The 24,469-nt window shown below is 39.1% G+C and overlaps 1 protein-coding gene across 1 annotated transcript in view; it reads right to left on the bottom strand.

Moving 5' to 3' along the window:
• Nucleotides 1-24,469, bottom strand: part of TEK (TEK receptor tyrosine kinase) — a 60,128-nt gene that overhangs the window by 22,646 nt on the left and 13,013 nt on the right. Inside the window, exons 3-12 of the mRNA XM_087716135.1 lie at nt 20,229-20,339; nt 18,293-18,442; nt 15,818-15,949; nt 14,781-14,921; nt 13,542-13,673; nt 9,046-9,200; nt 8,376-8,529; nt 4,408-4,563; nt 1,961-2,095; nt 234-527 (exon numbers count right to left, since the gene is read on the bottom strand). Of these exons, the coding sequence (XP_087572261.1) occupies nt 234-527; nt 1,961-2,095; nt 4,408-4,563; nt 8,376-8,529; nt 9,046-9,200; nt 13,542-13,673; nt 14,781-14,921; nt 15,818-15,949; nt 18,293-18,442; nt 20,229-20,339 (1,560 nt within the window). The remainder of the gene's footprint in view (nt 1-233; nt 528-1,960; nt 2,096-4,407; nt 4,564-8,375; nt 8,530-9,045; nt 9,201-13,541; nt 13,674-14,780; nt 14,922-15,817; nt 15,950-18,292; nt 18,443-20,228; nt 20,340-24,469) is intronic.

The following is a 24,469-nucleotide window of genomic DNA, read 5'->3' as shown; positions in this document are numbered from 1 at the left end:
AACATATGTTACAAATCAATTTCCAAGAGAGAGCAGCCTGTGGCCCTTATGACAATGTTGGAATATTAAAAAGAATCATCCTTGATCATTGACCATATATGAGGAGGCTGATGCAGTTACACCTGCAGCTTCAATTCTGGCTGCCTCTTCCAATGTCAGACTGTTTAAAGCAGTCTACTGAGCTAATCATTAAAATGAACCATGTTCCCCCCCCCAACTAAAAATATACTTACTGTCACTGAAGGTCCATGCTGAGAGATAGTCACTCCATTCTCCCTTGGACTTACTATTTATACGGACTCGGCACATGTACTTATGCCTGGGTTCTAGTCTGTCAATAACCAAACTGGTCTGATTTCCTGGGAGTTGTATAGTGGTAGTATGCTCCCCATTTACATCCACAACACTTTTATTTTCTACTTCAATGCGGATGTCTTCCTCCAAGTGTTGGTTGATTGGCTGCCATGACAGTTTTAGAGCCGTTGTACTATTGGGAACTAGGAGTAGCCCTCTTGGTGGAGAAAGTCCTTTAGAAATTACAACAAAGAACATTAGTATGGCTAGAACACCTATTAACCTAAGAAGATTCTTGTTGGATCATAGTAAGAATCAAAACTTCATAGTGAGCAATCAAAACTTCTAGCCAGACACAAACCATACAGGCTTTTTCTTTTGTCAGATGTCCATAATTAAATAGTTAGAGATGTTCTAACTTGGAGTAAGTATTCCCTATCATAATTCTGCATATGATGAATTAGGGACATTATTTTATTATTCAATTAGTTATGCCCGGTGAACCAATTGGAGCTTGAGAACTATCTTCTGTCCTCATCCTAGGGCTCTTAAGAAGAGGGAAAACAAAAAGAGGCAATAGCCCCTATAAGTTGTGTTCTCAGAGATATGAAGATCTCTCTTAACATTTCAATGACTGGCCTTATTAGACATTAAACTGAACAATCACTTAAAGATCACTGTTCTTAACAATTGGGTTTCAGTGGCTCATCAGTAGTAACTTGGCTCTTCATAGTATTTGCAATCGGAAATGGGATGATAAATGCAAAACCTTCAGCCCTCTCTTCTCCTACAAGTGGTGGAGGAGAGACAGCAAAGGGTTTGTGAGCAAGGCACAAAAAGACATATCTGCTAGAATTTAGCATGTCTGCGAGAAATACTATGGACTAGTGAGTCTCAACTTTCTTGACTTTAAGAGATGTGAACTTCAACTTCCAGCCAGCATGGCTGATTGGGGAATTCTTGACGCTGAAGTTCATATATCTTAAAGTCACCAAGGTTGAGAAACACAGCTAAGGACTCCAGGGAAGTCATGCTGAGATGCTGAACTGAGGAGATATAATGAGAAACAGGAGTCTATGGGAATAAATCTTTTGAAACTTCATTTATTCTCAACCTGGATGTAAATAGTCCTTACATTTCAGATACATCGTTAGTCTTCAGTAACTTCTATCCAAGGAAACTTGTTAAATAGTGGTGCTCCTGAAATTCAAATTACTATACACTATGTTTGGGAAATGGTGGCTCAGTGGCTAAGACACTGAGCTTGTTGATCAGAAGGTCAGCAGTTCAGCAGTTCAAATCCCTAGCACCGCCTAATGGGGTGAGCTCCCGTTACTTTTCCCAGCTTCTGCCAACCTAGCAGTTTGAAAGCATGTAAAAAATGCAAGTAGAAAAATAGGGACCACTTTGGTGGGAAGGTAACGGAGCTCCGTGCACCTTCAGCATTGAGTCAGGCCGGCCACATGACCACTGAGATGTCTTTGGACAGCACTGGCTCTTCGGCTTAGAAAAGGAGATAACCACTGCCCTCTAGAGCCGGAAACGACTAGCACACATGTGCGGGGGAACCTTTACCTTATGTATAGTAATTTATATATGTTTGTGTGTGCAAAGCAACTACTGACTGACAAATATCCCCTTTACAGAAGTCCAAAGATTTGCATACCAACAGCAGCTGTAACAAAGTTGGTTGGTGGACCAGGGTGTCCTGCGCCCCCCTCTCCTCTACGAGTCAGGCGAACACATACAGAGTACAGCGTTTTTGGTTCTAGATTGTTTAGTCGCCAGGGGTCTGTTGTGACTGAGTTTCAAAGGAAAATAAAAATAAAAATAGGAAAATAATAAGGAAAGCTTTAGAAGTAGATAAACATATTTATTTTGTTCTAATGTCAGTTGTTCCCCTGTGAAATAATGCAGAAAACAGTGTAATCTATGCATGCAAACAGAACTGGGATAAGAGTCTGCATCACAAACACCATCCTTTGTCACCCCAGGCAGCTTTCTGAACTGGTGAAAAAGAAATGGTAGCAAAGACAAACTGGTTTACATATAATAAAATTTTATCTTTCAACTTGGGTGACCCAATATTAAAGCCGAGGGAAAAACTTGAATCAGAAGGTTATGTTTGCCATTGGTTTATTTATCAACAACTGAAAGGAAGATTTCAACTGAATAAAAAGTGCTATAGATGTGACTTTGTTAAAAATGTATTGGAAATTTTATTATGTGGAAACGCTGAACATATTATTGTTAAAATCTATACAAGGTTATTAAGATTGAATTTGGAAAATGAATATGTAAAACATTGTATGATTCAGGGGGCAAGGAATTTTGGATATAATGTGATGCTTGAACAATGGGAAAATATATGGACAAAGGGTTTAAAATGTACATTAAATTATAATCTAAAAGAAATTTTCTATGAGAATATGCATTATTGATTTAACACCAGATAAGTTATCTATATCATGGTATGTCAAATATCAAGGAATGTTGGAAGTGTAAAAGCAAAGAAGGGACTTTTAATCATCTGTGGTGGACATGTAATAAAGCAAAAAAATGGAATATGATTCATATTTTAATACAGAAAATTTTGAAGATGGAGATAAAGATGAAACCAGAACTTTTCCTTTTGAATCTAATGAAAAAACACCAGGAGAAAAAAATTGGAACTTCATTGATGGAAGGAAAAAGGAATTGATGGAATTGGCTGAAATGGCAAAATTAACTATTTTGATTAAAGAAAGGAATATAAGTACTTTTATTTTCACATGGAGAGTGCTTCCGAACATTGTGCTTGAAGTGGAAATTTTGATTTTGAGTTTTACCGATTAGATTGATAGATCTTTATAGAAATAGCTTGTTCATATTATTACGAAAAAAACATAATCTTTCCCTGTCTTCCTCCCCACCGTTTTTCTTTTTACTTTCATAATTTGTATTTTATTTTTATCTTATTACTCAATAAAAATGTTAAATCACAGACTTCATCCTTGGGGAGGGGGAGGGGGAGGGAGGGAGGGAGGGAGGGAGGGAGGGAGGGAGGGAGGGAGGGAGAGAGAGAGAGAGAGAGAGAGAGAGAGAGAGAGAGAGAGAGAGAGAGAGAGAGAGAGAGAGAGAGAACATAATTTAAGAAATCCACAGTTTCCTGAGATTAGACATAAAGATCCTAAGGCTGTTTTGAAATCAAAACCAGAAGTTTTAAAATTACCTGAAAGTACTGTACAGGGAAAGATGAAAAATGAAAAGTGAATAAATGAGCTTGTTGTTCATCACTGCTCATGTCAGTTGTGGGCAACTATGTTGTCCTACTGTATAGAAACCATACAAGAATATCCAGCCTGTTCCTTTATTTCCAGACAAAAGTGCTTTGATATGTGGAATAGTATGTACTATCTGAATCCTATATAGAAGCAATGCTAGGTCATTTAGTAAACCATCCATCCTCCCATGAAAAATAGGATACACACAAACATTGCCTAATCTCTATCGAGTATTTTACCTCGGATGTGAGTAGGAATTGCTAGTCAAATGAATTCAAGAAGAAATAACTACCGGTAATCTGGAGCATAAAATTACTATACACTTCATTGTTAAGGTGTTAAAGTGTTTTTAACATGTAATCAATCTTTGTTAAAGAGTATAATGAAACTCGCTAGCCCTAGCCCAGGAAATGAATATCAGTATGATATTGACAAATACTAGAAGTAACACTTCTGGACAATGCTGTATTTATTTTTAGTTCACCGACCTGGGAATTAAACAGGATCATTTCTATGGGTTTATCTGTACTGTACACCTATATCAGCTGTATGTCACTATAATTACCATAGTTTCCCCTCAATTGTCTTGAAAACTGTAATAGTTGAAGTGCTGAAAAGTCTCTGCTAAATTCATTCATTCATTCATTCATTCATTCATTCATTCATTCATTCATTCATTCATTCATGTATTCATTCAGTTTGTATGCTGCCTACATATTGGCCTCTAGGCATCTTATAAAATTAAAATTTGAAGAATCCTGGAAACAAGTGCAACATAGATATGATAGGACTTAATGTGAAAGTGAAATGTTTTTGGAGAGCAATTTTGAGTGATTTGTCTGAGTCTTACCTTGCTCTGACATCCATTGAGAGTTGGCACGTTGGTATAGAATCTGAGTGGATACAATTGGTCCATCTCCAAAATACGATCCAGCATTTGTTGCAATCCTGAGAAAATTATGGCCTCTTTCTATCAATGTTGGAGCATTCTGAGGCACAGGAAGAACTGGTCAAGAAGGGGAATAACAACACATCTATTAGAAAAATCTTTTTTGGATGAAAAAAACCCCCAGTAGAAATGAGTTTTGTCAGTCTGTAGAATTAAGGCTGAGGGGCAGTGATGGGTTTCCATTTTACTACCTGTTCGGTCATGTACATGCATGCAATGCTTCTGTGCATGTGCAGAAACGTCCGGGCAGATGGGCAGAGCCTCCTGCCACTGCCACTACTGGTTCTCCCGATCTGGGTTGAACGGGCAGAAACCCACTTCTGCTAAGGGGTTGTTAAAGACAATTGAATGACATATCTAGCTTTTTGCCTTGTCTTTGTAGAGGGGATCTGCAAATAAATTCAGTGACCTAAAAATGACAATTGTCAGAATTCTTCTTTCACATTCTCTTTTACAGACCTTCCCTCTATTTCCTGTCCTCATTCATTTTTCTTCTGACACATTCCACATATTTCTCCTGTTTGCTCATTCTCAGATGCCATTTCCTTCAAGCTGAACTAAGTTGACAAGTTTTCCTAAATCACATGTAACTTGCTAACAATAGTCTCAGTATCCATTGATTCAAAACCGTTGCTTTCTTCAAAGGCCCTTTCATAACTCAGGCTTCTTTGATACCTAGTTTTTGCCCCTCATTAATGTGCCCCCCTTTTTTGGCTTCTGATAACAGAGGCAAACTCATAAGGTCCTTGATACAGCTATAGCTCTTATGATTAGCCAATATCTCTTATACTATTCTTAAGTTTCCAGGCCTGCTACTGAAATTATTTCTAAAGGCAAGGATTTGGGAATTAGCCTAAGAAATCAAGTACTAAAATCATATTTATAACACTAAATTTTGGACCTGCCTCTCTCTTTTTTAAAGACCTAGAGAAAATACTACCTTCTCTGATGGTCATGTCAATTGTTCACAGATGATAAAGAAGCACCAACAGAGATACTCAATCAATTCAGGAACAACCTAACCATTAGAGAGTGTGGAAGCTGCCTTTGATATCAGAGCTTCCATATTATATGCAGTGGTGGGATTCAAATAACAACAACTGGTTGTCTGCCCTAATGAACGGCTGGGTGGGCGTGGGCATGGTGGGCATGTCTAGGGGGTGTGACAGGCAGCACTCGGCTTCCTGTAACCCCCCCCCCCAGAGCAAAAACAGGCCACCCCCTAGTAGGCCTCCCTGCACTTACCTGGGAGCCAAAACAGGGCATGTGGGGACTCCTGGAAGGGGCGGGGCAGGAAGGGGTGGGGCCATCAAAAATTTAACAACTGGTTCGCCTGAACCAGCCCAACCTGGCTGAATCCCACCATTGATATTATGACATGTAATAGTAGCAAATTGGCAATTACTTAATTTATAGCACCTTTATTGCAAGCTCAAGAAAGAATGGAAAGCCAATTTAGTAGAGTGATTAAGGGTGCTGAGCTAGAAACTGGGAAATCTGCCAAAGAAAAACCAACAAAACCAACTGAGGCACTGGGCCTCAGGCACAAAGCCAACCACTCTCTCTTAGCTCTAGAAAGAAGAAGATGGCAAACCTCTTTTGAAAAATATTGCCATAAATACGCATGGACTTGTGGTTGCAGGAATCAAGACTGTCTTGAAACACAAAAACACAGAGAAAAGTGGGTGGGGAGGGCATGCCAAAATCCCGTGGCTGACCCTGCACATACACCATGGGTGAGAGAGACAGTGACATGTGTTTGTCTGTCTTAGTTAGCAACATTTCTTTGAATAATCCTGAAGGAGTATATGAATCAATATGAATCAATATTGGCTGTTTGCCTTTATTATGAATTGCTTATGTTACTATATAATTGTTTCTGATTAAATCAATATTTGCTGTTGCTTCTGATATGATATGCTGCTAGAAATCATTTATTAAGAATTAAGCTTTGTTATTGGCTTCTGTTTATGTTATTGTATACTGACAGAAATTAGTTGTTTTCTAGCCTAGCAAATTGTAACCTTAATACTGGATGGCATTACTGCAAATGTTATCTCACTGCTGCGTCTCAATTCTATTCTTGGCTTCAAAGCTAGGCACATTCTTGAAAACATAGAATAAATTGTTACACGGGAATATTAGGCCCCACAGATAAAGGAACCAAACTAGGGAGTTTTCCTGGCTCAGAAATTCTTAAAGCATTCTGCCAAAAAACAACTTGGCAAAGAGGGGCTGCCACCTCCTACACAAGGCTATAGGAATGCTCCATAGATAAGGTAGACAGAGACAGGAGCTTGAACAAAAAATGCTTTAAAGATCATGTTGGTAACAAATCTTTGTCTCTGATTGGATAATCTTTGTTTCTATCTGCCTAAAATGTATATAATACTCTGAGCCATTCTTACAGGGTGTGGCTATTCCTTACATGCATTTGCTTGTATGTTTTGAATATAGTTTTGTCACCCAGCTTTTGCTATGGCCATAAATAAAAGCTGATATTTTTTGCAAGCCTCGTCTCGAGTCTCATTTTCTTTGGCATGTCAGTGGCTTGGGGAAACTGTTGGAACCTTACAATCCTTTCACCATCCTTTGATCTAATCATAGTGATTTGTAAGTATGGCATAGAGGTACAGTAAGAAAATGATTATTAGGATTTAAAAGCTCCCTCTTCTATCTTTCCCCAAAAAATCAATCTAGGAAACATTCTCATTTGCTGAAAGAAAAAGGCTGAACCTTTAATTCTGATTGGTAAGTTTCCTGCGTTCTACTTTACATTAAAAGGCATTTCTTAAAAAAAAACAATTTACAGCAGTGGGTTCCGGATCCCATTGCAACCAGTACGGTGCAACGGGGCTTGGCGCCCACCACATGAACGCTTGTGATGCTCCAGCTGCTTGGCGGACTCCATGCACTTGCGCAGAAGCCCCGAAAACTTCAAATACCGGTAAGGAGCGCAGGTTGGCCCTCCGGAGCACTGTACTGGAATGGTACCTAGTGCTCCCGGCAGGCACCGGTACGCCCGTACTGGGGCATACCGTTCGTAACCCACCACTGATTTACAGGTAGTCCTCAGTTTATGACCACAATTGAGCCCAAAATTTATTTTTCAAAATGAGAGAGTTGTTAAGTGAGTTTTGCCCCATATTACAACCTTTAGCAATAGCAGTTAGACTTATATACTGCTTCATAGGGTTTTCAGCCCTCTCTAAGCGGTTTACAGCCCCCAACAACAATCCGGGTCCTTATTTTACCCACCTCGGAAGGATGGAAGGCTGAGTCAACCCTGAGCTGGTGAGATTTGAACAGCCGAACTGCAGAACTGTAGTCAGCTGAAGTAACCTGCAGTGCTGCATTTAACCACTGTGCCATCTTGGCTCTTTTTTTGCCACAGTTGTTTCCACAGTTGTTAAGTGAGCCACGGCAGTTGTTAAATTAGCAACACGGTTGTTAAGTGAATCTGGCTTTGCTTGTCAGAAGGTTGCAAAAGGTAATCACATGACTCCGGAAGACTGCAACTGTCATAAATATGAGTCAGTTGCCAAGTGTCTGAATTTTGATCATGTGATTGTGGGGAAGTTGCAATGGTTGTAAGTGTGAAAAATAAGTGACTTTTTTCAGTGCCATTGTAACTTTGAACTGTCACTACATGATTGGTTATAAGGATTACCAACGACTATCTGTACACTGGATACTGATGTTGAGACTATTTGCAGCTCGCTTCTTTCTGGTAATGTTTGCAATGCCCAGGGCATCAAGCCACTGACATTAGCTAGCAGTTACTGAAATCACTTGGATAAATGCACTGAAGCTGCTAGGATGAGAGGGGAATCTGGATGATAAATGATGGCAAGAAATTTCTCATTTACCTTTAACTGCAACTTGAAAAGTTTTTTCGGCCATGCCAACTCTTGTCTCGGCAACATAGACCCACGTTCCAGAATCAGCAGGCTGGACACTTTTCATAAGAAATGTAGCTTCTAAAGCATCTGACATGTTGCTTTTTTTGGCTACTGTGACAGGCTAGGCAACAAAAATTTTTTTTTAAATTAGACATTTTACCACAATGCAAAAAATAGTCTGTTTTTAGCAATGGGGTTTTTTTTTGCCTCTTTTTTTTTTTTTTTTTTTTTTTTTAAAGCAGAAAAATCAACATTCAGGTAAAATTTCATTAGGGAGAGAAAGCAATGAAAATTATATACCTATTTTATGTTTCAGGTTAAAAATGTTACTGTAATATCAATTGAATATGTTTTAATATCTAAAATGGACTTTGAATATTTGATGAGACAATGCTAAAAGTTTTTGCCTTCATAGGACCATCATGCTTCTTGTTTTATTGCTGTGATTTTAACTGATTTATTCTTTGCTTTAGTATATATAACCCCAGAACAGAAGATGGGTTCTTGAAACTTAAGACTTATTGCAAGTAGAGATGGAAAGGAGCAAAAAATGAGGCAAAAGAGATTCAGTGAATAAGTACAATGATCTCCATTAACTTATCCTTCCTACAAAAGAATAAGATCATGAGGAACTTACTAGAAGGATGGCTCCATCTTTTTTAATTAATTTAATGTCTTCCTTGGTAGGAGGTGGTTTGCCAGTAATTGTGCAGGTCGACTTGAACTCTGAACCAGCATTGAGTTCAATTTCATCAAGCGAGGTCTCTATCTTGGGGGATTCATCCGCTGTACCTGCATACATAAGGAAGCATAATTGTTTATAATTTAATTAGCCCAGATTAAATCACTTTAATTAGTCTGCAACTCCACCAGATACATATCTTCAACCAGACCTGAACACACGTCTTGCTCTTCCTAGACCAACATCTTCACCACCACACCACATTGTGTCAGGGAATTACACAGCAAGTGTCCAAAGGGAGTCAAAGATGCTGACACTAACTCGTAGTTTTATGTAAATAGGTATATTTTACATCTATATATACAGCACACAAGATAGTTAGGCAAACAGGAGCATCATAAAAGTAAATCACAGAGCACACAGGGCACAAAGAAGAAAAAGGTTGGGGGTGGGAGTCCGTGTGTGTGTGTGTGTGTGTGTGTGTGTGTGTGTGTGTGTGTGTGTAAGTTACAAGTCAGCAAATGATATTGCAGAATATATTTATAGATATAATTATAGGTTGCATTTTGTGCTGATAAATAAATAAAGGGAGACTAGTATAGATCTATTTCAAGCTATTTAGCTCTCATCAGCTAGTCATTCCCTTACTGGGATTCGAACCTGGGCTGTTTTACATGTTAGGCAGTTGTATTAGCCTCTAAGCCACAAGCTTTCCTCCCTTATCAGCTGAGCCGAGGAAATTATTAAGTCTCATGTCAAAGCACCTGGTGTACCCAAATATGGGAGGGAGCATACTGCTTCCCTTTTGCCTTTCAGCTCTACCCTAGGAGCCTTCCAGGTGGGAAATCATTTTTTGCACAAAAATGGTTTTCTGCTTGGAAGGCTCCTAGAGTGGAGCTGAAAAGCAAAAGGGAAGCAGTATGCTCCTCCCATATTTGGCACATGGGGTGCTTTGACATCATGCACACACACACACACACACACACACACACACACACACACACAAACATTCTGCAGTATGATTTGCTGACTTGTAGCTTCTGATCAGAGTCACATCCACAGATGTATAGCTTTATTGTCATTGTACATCATATATACAACAAAATTGGTTTTAGCCTCACTGGTGCAATCATGACCAAAAATGCAAATAACATAAATAGTATAAATAATAATCCCTATGCAAGTAATTAGGGGGGGGAGGAGAAAAAGAAAGAAAAAGAAAAATTAGTCATAGATTTCTGCGTGTGTGTGGAGTGATTGTGTTTGTGGCCTTTAAAAGTTTGAAAGTTGGAGGTTTATTTATTTATTTAATGTATGGCAAAAGATGAAGGTAAAGATATCCTCAACTTATGATCACAATTGTGATCATGATTATGGCTGCGATTCTGATTGTTGAAGAATGGAATTTGAAACTGACTGAATTTCAGTCAGAGATGGCGAAATTAACTGCTTTGATTAGAGATAATGGACTAGACGTAGTGGTGAGATTCAGCCAGTTCTCAACGATTCGGGTGAACTGGTTATAAAATTACACACACATATAACCTGCTATTAAAGTGGATCCTGCGCACTGCGCTGCAATGGAGAAACGAGCAACGGAGCGGCCAGCACGAGAGAAGGAGAAGGCCACTTTCCCTCTTTCTTCTCCCTGCTCATCCTCCTTCCTTCATGCCAGCCATTGCATTTCCCATTTCTCCATTGCAGCGCAGCACCCAGGATCCAATTTGATAGCAGTAGGGGGCAGTAAGTGGTACACCCAGAGTTATATTGGCTGTTGCGGGAGGCTCATCCCACATATATGGCAGAGCTGGAGGATGGAGATGGGAAGGTGGCAAATGATGATCACATTACCCGAAGACATTGCAGCTGTTGAGAATGCATATTGGTTGCCAAGCAATCAAATTTTGACCATGTGGCCAAGGTGATATATGTGGTGATATATGAATGGTTGTAAATCGAGGATTACCTATACTTCAGATAAAATTTCTGTGATCAGTACATTTTAAATTCTGGGAAGGCAGTCATATGATATGTTCATTTTAGATAACTAAAAATCCCAAAAGCAAATGGAAGAAATAATTATGGGATTCACATCATTGTTGTAATATGTTGAAACAGACAATGAATGATGTGCACAGGTTTAATCATTTCTCTTCCCTTTCTCTTTTTAATTTAACTAATGAGCAGATTCAGTGAGATGGCAGCTGTACAATTATTGAACTGCTGCCATCGTCATCTTTAAAAAATGTAAGTAGGAAAAGCATCATTAGTTCTAATCAGAGTCAGACTGGCTTCCTGCCAATCTGGTTGTCAATCACAATCCTAAATGTAAAATTTATCCTAGTTATTAAATTGGGGATATCGGTGTTTCATTACCTGTTATTAAGCTTTTTTGCAAATGGTAATGAAACAATGATATTCTTGATTTAAGAACCACAATAAATTTAATTGATTGACAAAATTCATGACCTCCATACATGTATGTGCACCCCCATGAACATTGGTGCATGTCATATATTGCAACAGTTGTTGGTCTAAATGTTAGTTTAATCTCTCTGGTCTGAACTTGAAAAATGATACATAAATGGATTTAGGCCCTTATATTATGACAGTGCATAGACAACTTCAATTGATTTTGAAGAAGTGTAGCAGCAGGGGTAGGCTGCTACAGGTTTCCCTGTGTTCGGGAGAACCTGTAGCTAACATTATGGTCAGTTCAGAGAACCTCCAAATCCCACCCCAGGCTGGCCCTGCCCATCCCTCCACTCCTCTCCCAGGATTCTCCACGTAGCCAGTTTTGGATGCGAGGTAAGTGCAGGGCCTGCGTGGAGGCTCAGGGAGGGGGAAAATGGGCCTCCCAGAAGGCCTCCAGAGCCCCGGAGGAGGCAGTTGTTTTTGCCCTCCCAGAGGCTCGAGGAAAGCTTAGGGAGCCTGGGCAAGGTGAAAACTCCCCACCATTGTGTGCAGGAGGCCAACTAGGCCACGCCCACCCAGCAACTGGGCGGAGAACCCATTGCTGACGTTTTTGAAGCCCACGCCTGCTTAGCAGGTTTGTATTTGAACAGTTCTTGGTTAATGAATTCAGGAAATCCCAGGATTATAGACTAGATTGGAAATTTGCAAAAGCATTGTGGAAGAAGCAGCAGGCTAGAAGCCCAGGAGACAATGTCTTTAATCCTTTTCTTAGGCATGAAAGTCTATAGATGATTTTGGGTCATTCACTCTTTCTCAGCCCAACTCATCTCACAAGATTATTGTTGTGGGGAAAATAGGAGGCGGAAAGAATAATAGGTATGTTTGATGTCTTCAGCTATTTATATACTGTTGTTTTGGGCCACATATAAAATATATAATATAGTTAATGTATATAAACCACCTAATAATGTTAAACGTTTATAATCCGTGGGGCTGCATTTTTAGCTGCCCAGGGTTGCGTGCAGCCTTCAAGACACAAGCTGAACACACCTGCTCTAAAACAACATGGACAGGTCTAAGTGGCTTTGTGTATCAAACATAGCTCAAGGGACTAGTGTCAATATTATTTTAAATTTTCCTTGAATATTTTGCTCCAATATTTTTTAAAGAAAGTATATATATCAATTGAATGTGTCAAGGCAATTGTAATTGCTATGAAAATTATCACAGCTAAAAAACATTCTTGCTGTTCAAATTAAAATCCAACAGCTTCTAGTTATTAAGGAAGTTGTACACTGTACTGTAATATTGTTCTACCGGAATGTCATAGAATATATTCTTATGTACAGTATTGTTATGTAGTGCATATAGTTGTGAGTTGAAGTTCTCAGTCTGGTCCTCTGTTGGAGCGGAAAAATACTCTCTCCTGATTGGTTGTGGGCTGATCAGCTTCCCTATAAAAGGAGCTGTGTCAGGCAGGGAGCAACAGTTGCCTCACAGGCAGTATTGTTAGAATACTGACAGGCAACTGTTAGAAATCACTCTGGCCTCACCTCCATTCTTCACCCAGAATATAACAAGTATTACAGTACAGTTTTTTAAAAAATTAATAACGGAAGCTATGAGTATGAATTGTAAAGCAATATACAGTATCATGTGCAGCAATGCTAATAATGTCTTGCTTCCTGGGATGTGTATGTTAGTGGGAAGGGTGTATTTTCTCTTTCAGAGAAAACGAAGATATAAAAACTGGCTTTGAGAGGAGGAATTGCTGGAAAGAAGAGTTAAATACCTTTTTTGTGTTGCTGTTTTTCAAATAGCATGCTTGCTTTATTTTTTTTAAAAAAGCCCTAGAACTGCTGAACGATAGTTCATGAACCCTGCATAAATTCTTTGTAGTTTTCTTTCATGTTGATTTGTCTTCGAATGCAGGCAATGGCTGGATTCCCTTGGCATAGAGGTACCCAATCTTTGGTGTCAAAAATGATGCGAAACATGCAAACTGGTGTGGTATTACAGGGTTACCTTTGCTTTACCTTCTTTTTCACATTGCAGACCATGCCACCCAAACTGGCAGATGCAGCCCTTAAAACTGTCACATGCTCCTCGATTACTGCAGTGGTTACACTTCAATTTACAGTCTGGTCCATAAAAATCGGGCTCACAACCTGCCAAAATGAACAGTACCAGTGAACTGTTAGGTTGCACACATAGCAAACTGCCTGAATAGCATTATGCAACAGATTACCATGCTTTTAGACCAGGGGTGTCAAACTCAAGGCCTGGGGGCTGGATCTGACCCATGGAGTGCTAAGATCCGGCCCACAGGGCCGCCCTGGAAACAGCAAGGGACTGGCCCATGGTGTCTCTGCCAGTGAAAATGGAGCTCCATTTTCACTGGCAGAGGGTTGTACGAGGCCATTGCAGCTGAAAAAGGAACTCGGGAGCCCGTTTTCTGTGGCATAGCGCTCAGGCCGCCCCAGGCACCCCCAACACAAGTGACATCGAACTGGCCACACCCACCCTGGCCACACTCTCTTTGGCTTCCCAAGGTCAAACACAATCCTGCTGCATCCCTCAATGAAATCGAGTTTGACACCCCTGTTTTAGACCATCCTATATTTGACTGACATCAGACTCTCTCACATTGGTAGGGAGTTGCTGAAATCCAGACCCCAGCAGAGTATATTCCAAAGGATGTGTTTTACCCTTGGTAAAATCCATATAATTTTGAGCAAAACTAAACTCTGCAGCTGGCTAAATGTTGTACTCCTCCCATATGTAGCTATGGTGTAGCTCTTGTTTAATAACTGTTTCCAGTTACATCAACAATGAAAAAAGTAGTTTCATGATCAATCGTCACGTTTTCAATATTTACAAATCTTTATAGCAAAGAAAAGCTTGAAGTAAGATCCTAAGCACAGTCTTAGTTTCAGTTAGCAACTGCTTCACTTAATGACCAATTTACTGGTCCCAGTTGCAGTCATTAAATGAGGATTACCTCATTATATCATTTCTTGGCAGAAAAATATGTATTGACTTCCTTAAGCACTTGTGCAATATTCAACCGAGATGCTGACTACATTATATGGTTTTAAAAAGCATAGAAGGAATGAGTTTAATCCAGAGGCTGGATTAAAAATGAGCAAACTATCCCACTGTACTTTTTTCCCCGTAGAATTAAAGTATATTCTTAGCAAAGCTGAGTTATCCCTTGCTCCCTCCACAAACACATATATTGAACCTACAAAGTTAATTTTCTTATTTCATTTTACCTTCATCACACAGGAGTCCCTTCCATCCTGAGGCACATGAACATCCATATGGATCAGGCAAGCAGAACACCAAAGATTTGCATCCTGATTTTTCTTTACATTTTTCTTGGCATGCCTTCCCAAATGTGTTTTCTCCGCAAGCTTTTTGTTGTTGTTGTTAAAAAAAAAGGACAATATTTAAAGTGAGGTGAAATAATATTTCTTGGATGCCTGAAAATTGTGATAAGCAAACTTTATTTTCAAAGTGTAAAAGTAATTTTTTTAAAAAATCTGTCTTCCTCCGTTTATAACTCTTTACTTTTTAATAATTTATTTTCTGTAAGCCGCCCGGAGTCCTTTGGGATTGGGCAGCCTATAAATTTATTAAATCAATCAATCAATCAGTAATATAACAAAAGCAGAATCCTCCAGAAAGAAAGCATGTGTTAAATATTCACTCAACAAAGCTCTTTTTTTAATGTCTGACACACAGAGAAGTGGGTAACTCCTAGGTGGGAGCTCATTTTTACTTTACCTTGGAAGTTAACAGCTATAGTAAGAGAAGCACAATCACTAGACATCCCTGCTTAGATCATACATTAAACATTTATGTCTCCAAATGCTGGAAACCATGCTTTATTTATTTACTTGGACATAACTGCCAGACTTGGGCAGTTGATAAATGATATGATGATGGATAGATTGATAGATTAAGAAAGGAAGGAAAGAAGGAAGGAAGAAAGAAAGAGAAAAAGAAAAAGAGAAATAGAAAGAAAGAAAGAAAGAAAGATGGAAGGAAGGAAGGAAATTCAGTTTAATTCCTCCTTAAAAGCTTTTCCTTAAAAGCAAGGAAACCTTTATAGGATTAAGCTGTACTAAATTCTCTTAATAAGGGAGGGAATACTTTTTTGCTCTTCACCACTACCAGTATCTTTGTAAATACTTCTTTGATAGCTTCTAAACCATAACACCTCAAATGTGGTCAATATATTAGATATATTGATCTCTTGTTTTAGGGGAAATTGTTCATCAACACATGATCTTTTTTCTTCTTTTACCTTTCTCACATGTTTTCCCCATAAAGCCTGGTGGGCAAATGCATTCTCCAGTATCTTCATGACAGATGCCATTATTCTTGCAGTCTGGACAAGGAAAAGAACACTCAGGTCCCCATTTCTGAGCTTCACACCCTTTACATAAAAACATAAGAAGAGTTGGTAAGCTAAATAGTGAAAAGGATTTGTAAATCTCCACTGGAGTATCTCTCAGTGTCAAGGGGAGCACAGCATAGGGAAATGAACAGCCTTTCTTATTTGTATCATCTTAGAAGAAATCTCTTGAGGAAGAATGGTTTTGTCTCTCTTTGAAAAACTTTTTGCTCTCCCTGTCTCTGTTACCTCTCCTTTTTCTTCCCTCCCACCAAAAGAGTTTACAGGAAAAGTGCAGGTGAGCAGTGGTTGAACTGGATTCCTTATAGAGGGCCCCACTTCAATATGATTGTCAATAAAACTAAAAAAATGTAACCATGAAATCACCAGCACTTAGGTTGGACTCCAAGGAGTCTATCTTGACAGGATTTTTGACAATTGTCTGATAGTCACATGTGAGCCTTGATAATTCATCCCTGGTGACAAAATGATAAAACACTACAAGATTGTTACAATCACCAAAATGCCTTCCAATGGCAAGCAGTTGCACCTAGCTCATAAGACATGCTGGCAACTGAAAGACTAACAACTATCAAGATTAAAGAACAAAAACAGGAAGCCAAATACAGGGGATGACAAATATTTGGAAGAACATAATGTATGCTATCTCAATGAATTCATTTAGCCCAGTCAGTCACTGCTGGGTGTGGTCTTCAAAACAAATTTTTCATAACTCAGATTGCATAATTCTATAATTTCCTCTTAACTCAAGAAATTTTCTATGTGTTCCAGACCTAAATTACCCAGAATAACAGATCTGCAAGGGTGGCCTGAAATCTACTGCCCTACTTCACTCTTTTCTTCTCTTTTTTGGCCAATAAAATGAAAGGCTTATTAAACTTCAGGGTAATCAAGTTTGATTGAATAGAGTAGACTAAGACTGAATTTTTTGGCTGCAAAGTCCACACATCCGGTTTATGTTGATGTTGGATGGACAACCTATCCTAATCAAAACCTCACTTTTCAGAAGTTCTTCCAAAGCTTCGCCTATTAATATTCAGCTTAAGGAAGCTCCAGGGTTCCAACTGAGAAGACAGTTTTGAGTGTTAATATTGGAGCTGCAAGGTTGGCTGTTTCCCCACCGATAGGAAGGTTTGCCTTCCAGCTTCCCAACTGTCCTTCCCCACCAAAAGCAAGGCATTTTGTGGCAATTTGCTGCGTTTCAGATGTGCAGCTCTATTTTCTTCCCACAAAAATCAAATGGAATGAGGAAAACATGAGAAGTCAAACACTGATTAGTTGCCAATTTTTGCAGGCCCACCAGTTAGTTGGAGGGGACACTGGTAGGCTCCTGGGTAATACAAGTAGTCCTTGACTTATGATCAGTTGCTTAGCAACCATTTAAAGTTACAACAGACCTCCCCAAAAGATTCTTATAAACTGTATTCAGAATTCTGACAGCCCATCTCTTGGCCTTGCCTGCCAGGTATGCTCAGTAAGCTACTTGCATTTGGAACATCCTGCAATTTATGACTTTTTTTTTGCCAGAAACCAGTGTTTACTTCTTGTTTTCAGCAAAAAAAACAACAACACCCATTACAGAGAATAGGTTTGGTTAACAATTGCAGAGTCACTGAACAATTGCTGCACCAAAAAAATCATAAAATCAGGTCAGTCATGTGATGGACCCACTTAATGACCGGTATGACTTACAATCGTAATTCTTCACTCAATTCTGGTCATAGATTGAGGATTATCTATATTGGGGCTTTTGAGAATGGCAAAAGGGAGGATGTTGGATAGCCTGAAAGTAATTCTGGGGGTTTGTTGAGTAAAACCAAGTGGGTGGGTAAACATATCTTTAGTTGAAAGTGAACAAAACTGCATGCTAACTGGTTTACACTTTGGAGGTCAGATTTAAACTAGACATTTTTGTTTTGGAAAAGAAATCTTGCAACATCTCTTTCCTTAGCTATACCAGAGCTTCATCGCAGTTTTCTTCTCTAAATCTCTCCAGAGCTACATCGTATGTTGTAAAAAGTCAGATGTGCAAGAAATAGCCGGCTCAAGACCTCAAAAGAATGATAAGAGTGAGATATGGGGAACCAGTTTGCAGCTGTAAGATGGCTTGGCACCTTGATCCAAATTAGGAACATACTTTAGACTGGCATCTTACGATGTATTTTCTTCAAAATGAAACAGAGCAACTTAAGCATACTTTTTAAGTTTAAAAAAGAAAGTTGATAGCATTTCAGCTTGCTTGTACAGAACCCCAGAGGCAAATAATATCTCTACCCATGACTCAGTGTTAAAAGAACATCCTATGAGTAAAGGCCAAAGGATTCCTGTTTTAGCTTTCTGTTTAAGGAGTTGATCAAATCTTACTTCGTACAATCAGTCGAGTGTAGGCTGAAGTGAAATGGCTTCCTCCTATGTATCTGGCTGAGTAAACTCCTGCATTATCAAGGTGAACTGAAGACAGGGGTATTGTTAGCAGTTCTGGAACTCGCTTGAGAACAGAGTATATAAACGTACCTGCAATGGAGAGAAAAATCCAAAGGCATGTAATTGAAGATGTGGATCAACCAATGAGAACATGTCTTCTGAGAACAATGAGAACATGTCTTCAACTGATTTTCCATAGCACCCATTCATCACTTGACATCTAAAGCTTTACTAATATTTTGAATGTATGAAACAATGAGCACAGATAAAATGGAACATTTGTGATTTTTCTTATTTTCTTTCGCATGGAGATAGGGGAGATTCTACATTTAATTGTTACTATTACTCAGATTAAAACACTTCTTGGGTTATGTACAGATCAATTAAAATTTGAAATACAAAATAAAACCCCTTGCCACTTGGATCTTTTTCTTCTAATATGGTAATACCCAGTTGTACCCAGTTATCCAGTCTCAGATTTCCAGATTATCACTTTAATCATTTTAATTAGCTACTATATAATTCTTCCACCATGAAGATTACACATTTTAATTTGGAATTAGAATTAGAATTCTTTATTGGCAAAATGTGATTGGACATAAACAAGAAATTTGTCTCCAGGGTATAAACTCTCAGTGTGTATACAAGCAACAAGTGATAATCATAAGATACAATCACCATAAATCATAGATTCAACACTAATTTGACCCAATTGCATTTTTCATAGTTATGATCTCTGTAGTATCCTGATGGTCATGTGATCAAAATTCAGGTGTTTGGCAACTGGTTCATATTTATGACCGTTGCTGTGATTCCCCTTGTGATTTTTTTTGACAAGCAAAGCCAGATTCACTTAACAACCAGGTTATCAACTGCAGTTATTCATTTAACAACCATGGCAAGAAGGGTCATAAAATGAGGCACACATCACTTAAGAAATGTTTGACTTAACAACAGAAATTTGTGGCTCATTGGTTGTTGCAAGTTGAGGACTGTCTGTATCAGTTTGCACAATAGCATGAGTGTCCCAAAGATGCTTTTTCAGGAAGCAAGTGGACTTTCTTGTTTTTTCTTTGAAGACATTTCATTTCTTATCCAAGAAGCTTCTTCAGCTCTGACTGGATGGTGGGGAATGGAAGGATTTATATCTCTTGCAGACAGCTAGTCATTTGCATCCTTTTAGAGAAGTCGTTGAGGCCACTTGGAGGTTTATCTCTATCCTCAAAGAAAAAACCCAGAAAGTCCAATTGCCTTCTGAAAAAGCACCTTTGGGACAACCATGACCCGGATGACTGAGAAACTGAGAAACTCCATAGACTTTTAACAATGGAACGAGGTTGCCATGAGATGACCTCTGTAGGAAAGCTGAGCCTTGCATGGCATGGCATGACACTGCATTGCATCATATTATATGGTATCTCATTGCATCACATCGGCTGGGCACCTCTGCAAAAAATAGAAAGGTAAGTTTGGATACTGCTGGGCCCTGGAGCTAGCTGAGGAGCAGGTTTGGTTCTGCAAGTCCATAGGTGGCTATGTGGGGGAAAGGTCTCGCCCTACAAGCTCTTAACAGCTTCCCATGCACTGATAGCTTTTGCTGCACAGCTTTAGGCTCCCATAAGTTGCTGAATGGCTGAATTGGGACCAGGCCAAAGACCTGCATGCGGAGATAATGGGTGTTTGTGTGAATGGAGCATCCCTGTGGTTGGTCATAAGGGTGAACAAACCAGGGACACTGCAATGGCTGTAACCAGGTCTTAAGTAGCTTTGGGAGAGTCTGTTGTAACTTAAAATAGTCACTAAATGACCAGCCTAAGTTGAGGACTACTTCTACAGTATTATCCAGAAAGGAAAGGGGAAAAAAAAGCACAAATACCATTTTTGTAGATTACTGCATCTTCCTCATTGAAAACCTTTCTGATGAAGGAAATGTTGACAACTTCACCCTTGTTTGCTGTAATGGTTAAAGCGACTGGTAGGAACGAAGCTAAAATAAAAATAAAACAAAATAGATTATGGATCTGTTCTTTCTTACCAAATCCTCCAGCATGGAAATTAGAATGACATACTGTAATATGGGGGGAAACTGTGTAATATCTGAATCAGAGGTGGGTTGCTACCAGCATTACTGCTGGTTTGGTGCGCATTTACACCAAAAAAAGGTCTGTGCATGCTCAGAACATTAGAAAAACGGGGAAAAAATAAATTTCTGCAATGGAGATTGTTCTGCGCTTGCGCAGAACCAAAAACTAAGATGGCGCCTGTGACAATAGAACCGGTTTGGGTTCATGGGCGCCGAGTTAATACCTACAAACCAGTAGGAACCCACCTCTGATGTGAATATATTCAGAGATGGTTGGTTCATTAAAAAGAATGTAGTAATGTTCTATTTGAAAATGATCTCCAAATGGGACAAAGGAATTCTATAAGCCAACTTTTCAAATTTTAGCTATAAATCTTTTCCATAAATGAAGGTGGATATACCTGTCCCAGCATAGTGTTACAGGATCCAATCTGGGTCGGTCACTGGGACCAGAGGTTTAGTCTTCCAAGCTTTTGGACTTGTAGCTCTAGCCCATTCTCGCAGAAGGTCTTTCTAGCAAAGTATGTGTAAATTTTTTGATTGATTCTGTGTGGGTAAGTGATATGTGTGTGTGTAAATATTAAATAAATGCTTAACATAGATATGCATATATGCACACAAACACATATGCATACTTATTTCCAAAGAAGATCTTCCTGGGGTCTCTTCTCTTCATTTTTTTGGATTTCCCTCCTACTTTGGAGCCTTATTCCTTTTGTATCACTAGTTCAATTTATCCATCGGCTCCATGCTTCATGACATTGTTAGAAGGCAGAGGAATCCACATTCTTTCATGGGCTCCATTCCAATGTATTTTTAGTCTGTGGCCTATATTTGAGTAATTCATTTGTTTACAAGTGGCTTGGATTCCTCATTCAGGAAAGAAGAATAACCAGGCTTTGTAGCAGGAGCAGCTTGCTTGACATCTTAAACTGGAACCACAGTTTGCTGAGGGGTTTCTGGCATTTCACTAGGTTTAGTTTTTCCAACCATAGTCCACTGCCTTGAGAACTGCACCATTCCATTTTCAAAATTAACTTGGCAAATATTTATTGGGATACTACTTGACGTCAGGATTAATTATTTGCTCACCTTATATAAACCCAGAGGAGGGTTCCTAGCGGTGTGGACCCGTTTGGCCGAGTAGGTAGTAACTCAGCCACCCACGCCCCTGAATTGGTTCTATCGGCTGCACCATAGGCACCGCCAGCTTGTATTTTTGCTTCTGCGCATGCGCAGAAGCAATTTTTTTCACTACTGTGGATGCGCACGTAGCGTGTCCCTGAGCGACCCAACAATAAAAGAATCTGTAACCCACCCCTGTCTAAACCTCAATCAAGATATCCACCATGAGCACTGGGGCCACTCCAACAAGGAGTTCTGAAGTTACAAACCTCACATGAAGGCCACCCACTTTGAAAAAGCTGATCTATTACAGAATTGTCCACTCTGACATAGAAGGATTGTCCAGCACAACCATTTTGAAGGAACTGAGAGGAAACTCAATGAAGAAATTTCAGAGTGTCAAGTACTTACAATATCACAGGACAGTAGTAATAGCACTTAGACTTATATACTGCTTCATAGCACTTTAAGTCATTTACAGAGTCAGCCTATTGCCCCCAACAATCTGCGTCCTCATTTTACTGCCCTTGGAAGGCTTGAGCCAGTGAGAATCAAACTGCATGCAGTCAGTAGAATCAGCCTGCAATACTGCATTCTAACCACTGTGCTAGCACAGCTCTTTAATAATGTATTATTTTATAATAATACTGTAGGTGTTAATATTTCTTATAATATATAGAATCATAGGGGTGGAAAAGGTCTTGGAGGTCTTCCAGTCCAACTTCCTGCCCAAGAAGTCCCATTGAGTAATATATTAAGCAATGGAACATCTTGCCTCCTTACAATAAATATTGTACGTTTTCACTGCCAGGAATTTCCTCATTATTTCATGAGAAGTCCTATTGCTGTACACTGCTCAGTAGCCTCAGTTTGGAGCTTCTGTAATAATAATAAAAAATCTCAACAGAAAAAGGAAATTGAACTGAGGCTCCCAGTTTGATATTCTCCTAAGAAGCCTGAGAGTGATCTTATCACTGAGAGTGATAAACCAGGAGTTCAATTTGGTTTATAACCCCCAGCTATTTCCCATTGCATTACATTGAAATGCAATGGGAATAGCAATAGGATACAGGAAAACCAGCTTTTCCTTATTGACAATAACTGTGTGTAGCCTTATACTCTATTATAATTTGTACAGTTAAAACAGAGGAATTAATACTGGATAGAATTTTAATCAAATATATTACATTTTCACACAAATATTGAAGTACACCAAGGAGTCAAATGTCTATAAACACGTTTCAAAATATAGTACAAACGGATATGCAACAAAATTCCAGAAATTGCTACAGGAAAGGGCGAGAGGTTTATGAGACTATTTTGGTCCTAGACAGTCAGATATTTAACTACACACACAGAATCCCTTGCATGTTTTAACAAAGAAAGCCTTGATGTTTTGGATGATTAGAAAGAAATCTATTTTTAGAATTTTATTACCATAAACACAATATTTAATTCATCATCCAACATGCAAAAACCATATAAAAGAGCTTTGAAGCAACATTTTATTTATTTATTCATATAACATTGGCATTTTAAATTTAAATGCTTAATATAAAGCAAGGGTTGCCGTTGTACTGATTAAAAGGTACATTCCAAAGGAGGCAGCATTTTGGCTACAGGATTATATTCACTATTCAGTTATCCAATCTAAAATCTCTATTTCCATTGAAATTGAGATTTAAGAAGTTTAATTTTGGATGTTTATGGACATTTGAAAAATTATCTTGTTTTGTCTCACACTGGATTCTTCCCCATGGTTGCAATAATGTGCTTCTCTGCCTGTCCACGATTAACACAAAAGAATATCAGCAACAAGGCCAATCACTAATTTTAACTTGCTGGACTCTCTTAGATTTAATGTGACAGGGCTTAAGGTGGTGGAATAGAGTCCCTTGTCATCACCTAGCGATGTGATCACCAATGTGATCATCAATCACCAATTCTTCTCCTCAAGGGAGGAGGCAATATTTGAATGATGATTAGACCCATAGGTGTAGTCATCTGTCAAAGCCTGTTCTTGAGACATCTGATCCATAGAGGCAGCAGGAGGGGATGTTACCCAGCAAAGGAGGAAAACACTGTTTCTCTATTGAATCAAGAGGACATATAACGGGGAGGGAGAACGGACAATTGATGCTAAAGAAGTACTCCTCATTCTGCTGATTCTATGCATCAGAGCCATGGTGGCACAGTGGTTAGAATGCAGTATTGCAGGCTAATTCTGTCCACTGCCAGCAGTTGGCATCTCACCAGCTCAAGGTTGACTCAGCTTTTCATCCTTCTGAGGCCAGTCAAACGAAAACCCAGACTGTTGGGAGAAATATGCTGACTCTGTAAACTGTTTAGAGGATGCTATAAAGCACTATGAAGTATATAAGTCTAAGCGCTATTGCTATTGCTATTCCCCCACCACTTTTCTTGTCAACTCTGACGCTACCTGCAGATTGAGATAAACCTGACCTATAATTTCGTTACCCAAAATATTGATTTATCTTATAGCCCAAATAGTCCAGTTTGGAATTTGTCACAATTGTAAAGGATATTCATATCTGGACCTATGTCCCCATATGGAGCTCCCATTTTTTATTATTTGTCTCCAATAGCCAAAAGTTTTAAAAGGATCTGAATGATCACTAAGAGTCAATGCGGACTTGATGATAACCAATCAATCAATTGGACAATGCCAGCTGGCAGCTCCCCGAGGGAGGGCCTTCTCTGTAGCTGCACCGGCCCTGTGGAACGAGCTACCCGCAGAGATCCGGACCCTTACCACTCTCCCGGCCTTCCGTAAAGCTACCAAGACCTGGCTGTTCCGGCAGGCCTGGGGCTGTTGATTAATATCCAGCCCCACTTGATTGAATGGATAATGTATTAATTTTTAATAATTGTATTTTTAAAATTTTTAT

The sequence above is a fragment of the Thamnophis sirtalis genome, unplaced genomic scaffold (genome assembly GCF_051295495.1).
Source record: "Thamnophis sirtalis isolate CommonGarterSnake01/CBP01778 unplaced genomic scaffold, rThaSir2_p1.2 scaffold_5, whole genome shotgun sequence".
In the NCBI taxonomy this organism is placed as follows: Eukaryota; Metazoa; Chordata; class Lepidosauria; order Squamata; family Natricidae; genus Thamnophis; species Thamnophis sirtalis.
This window is presented reverse-complemented; position numbering and strand designations above follow the sequence as displayed.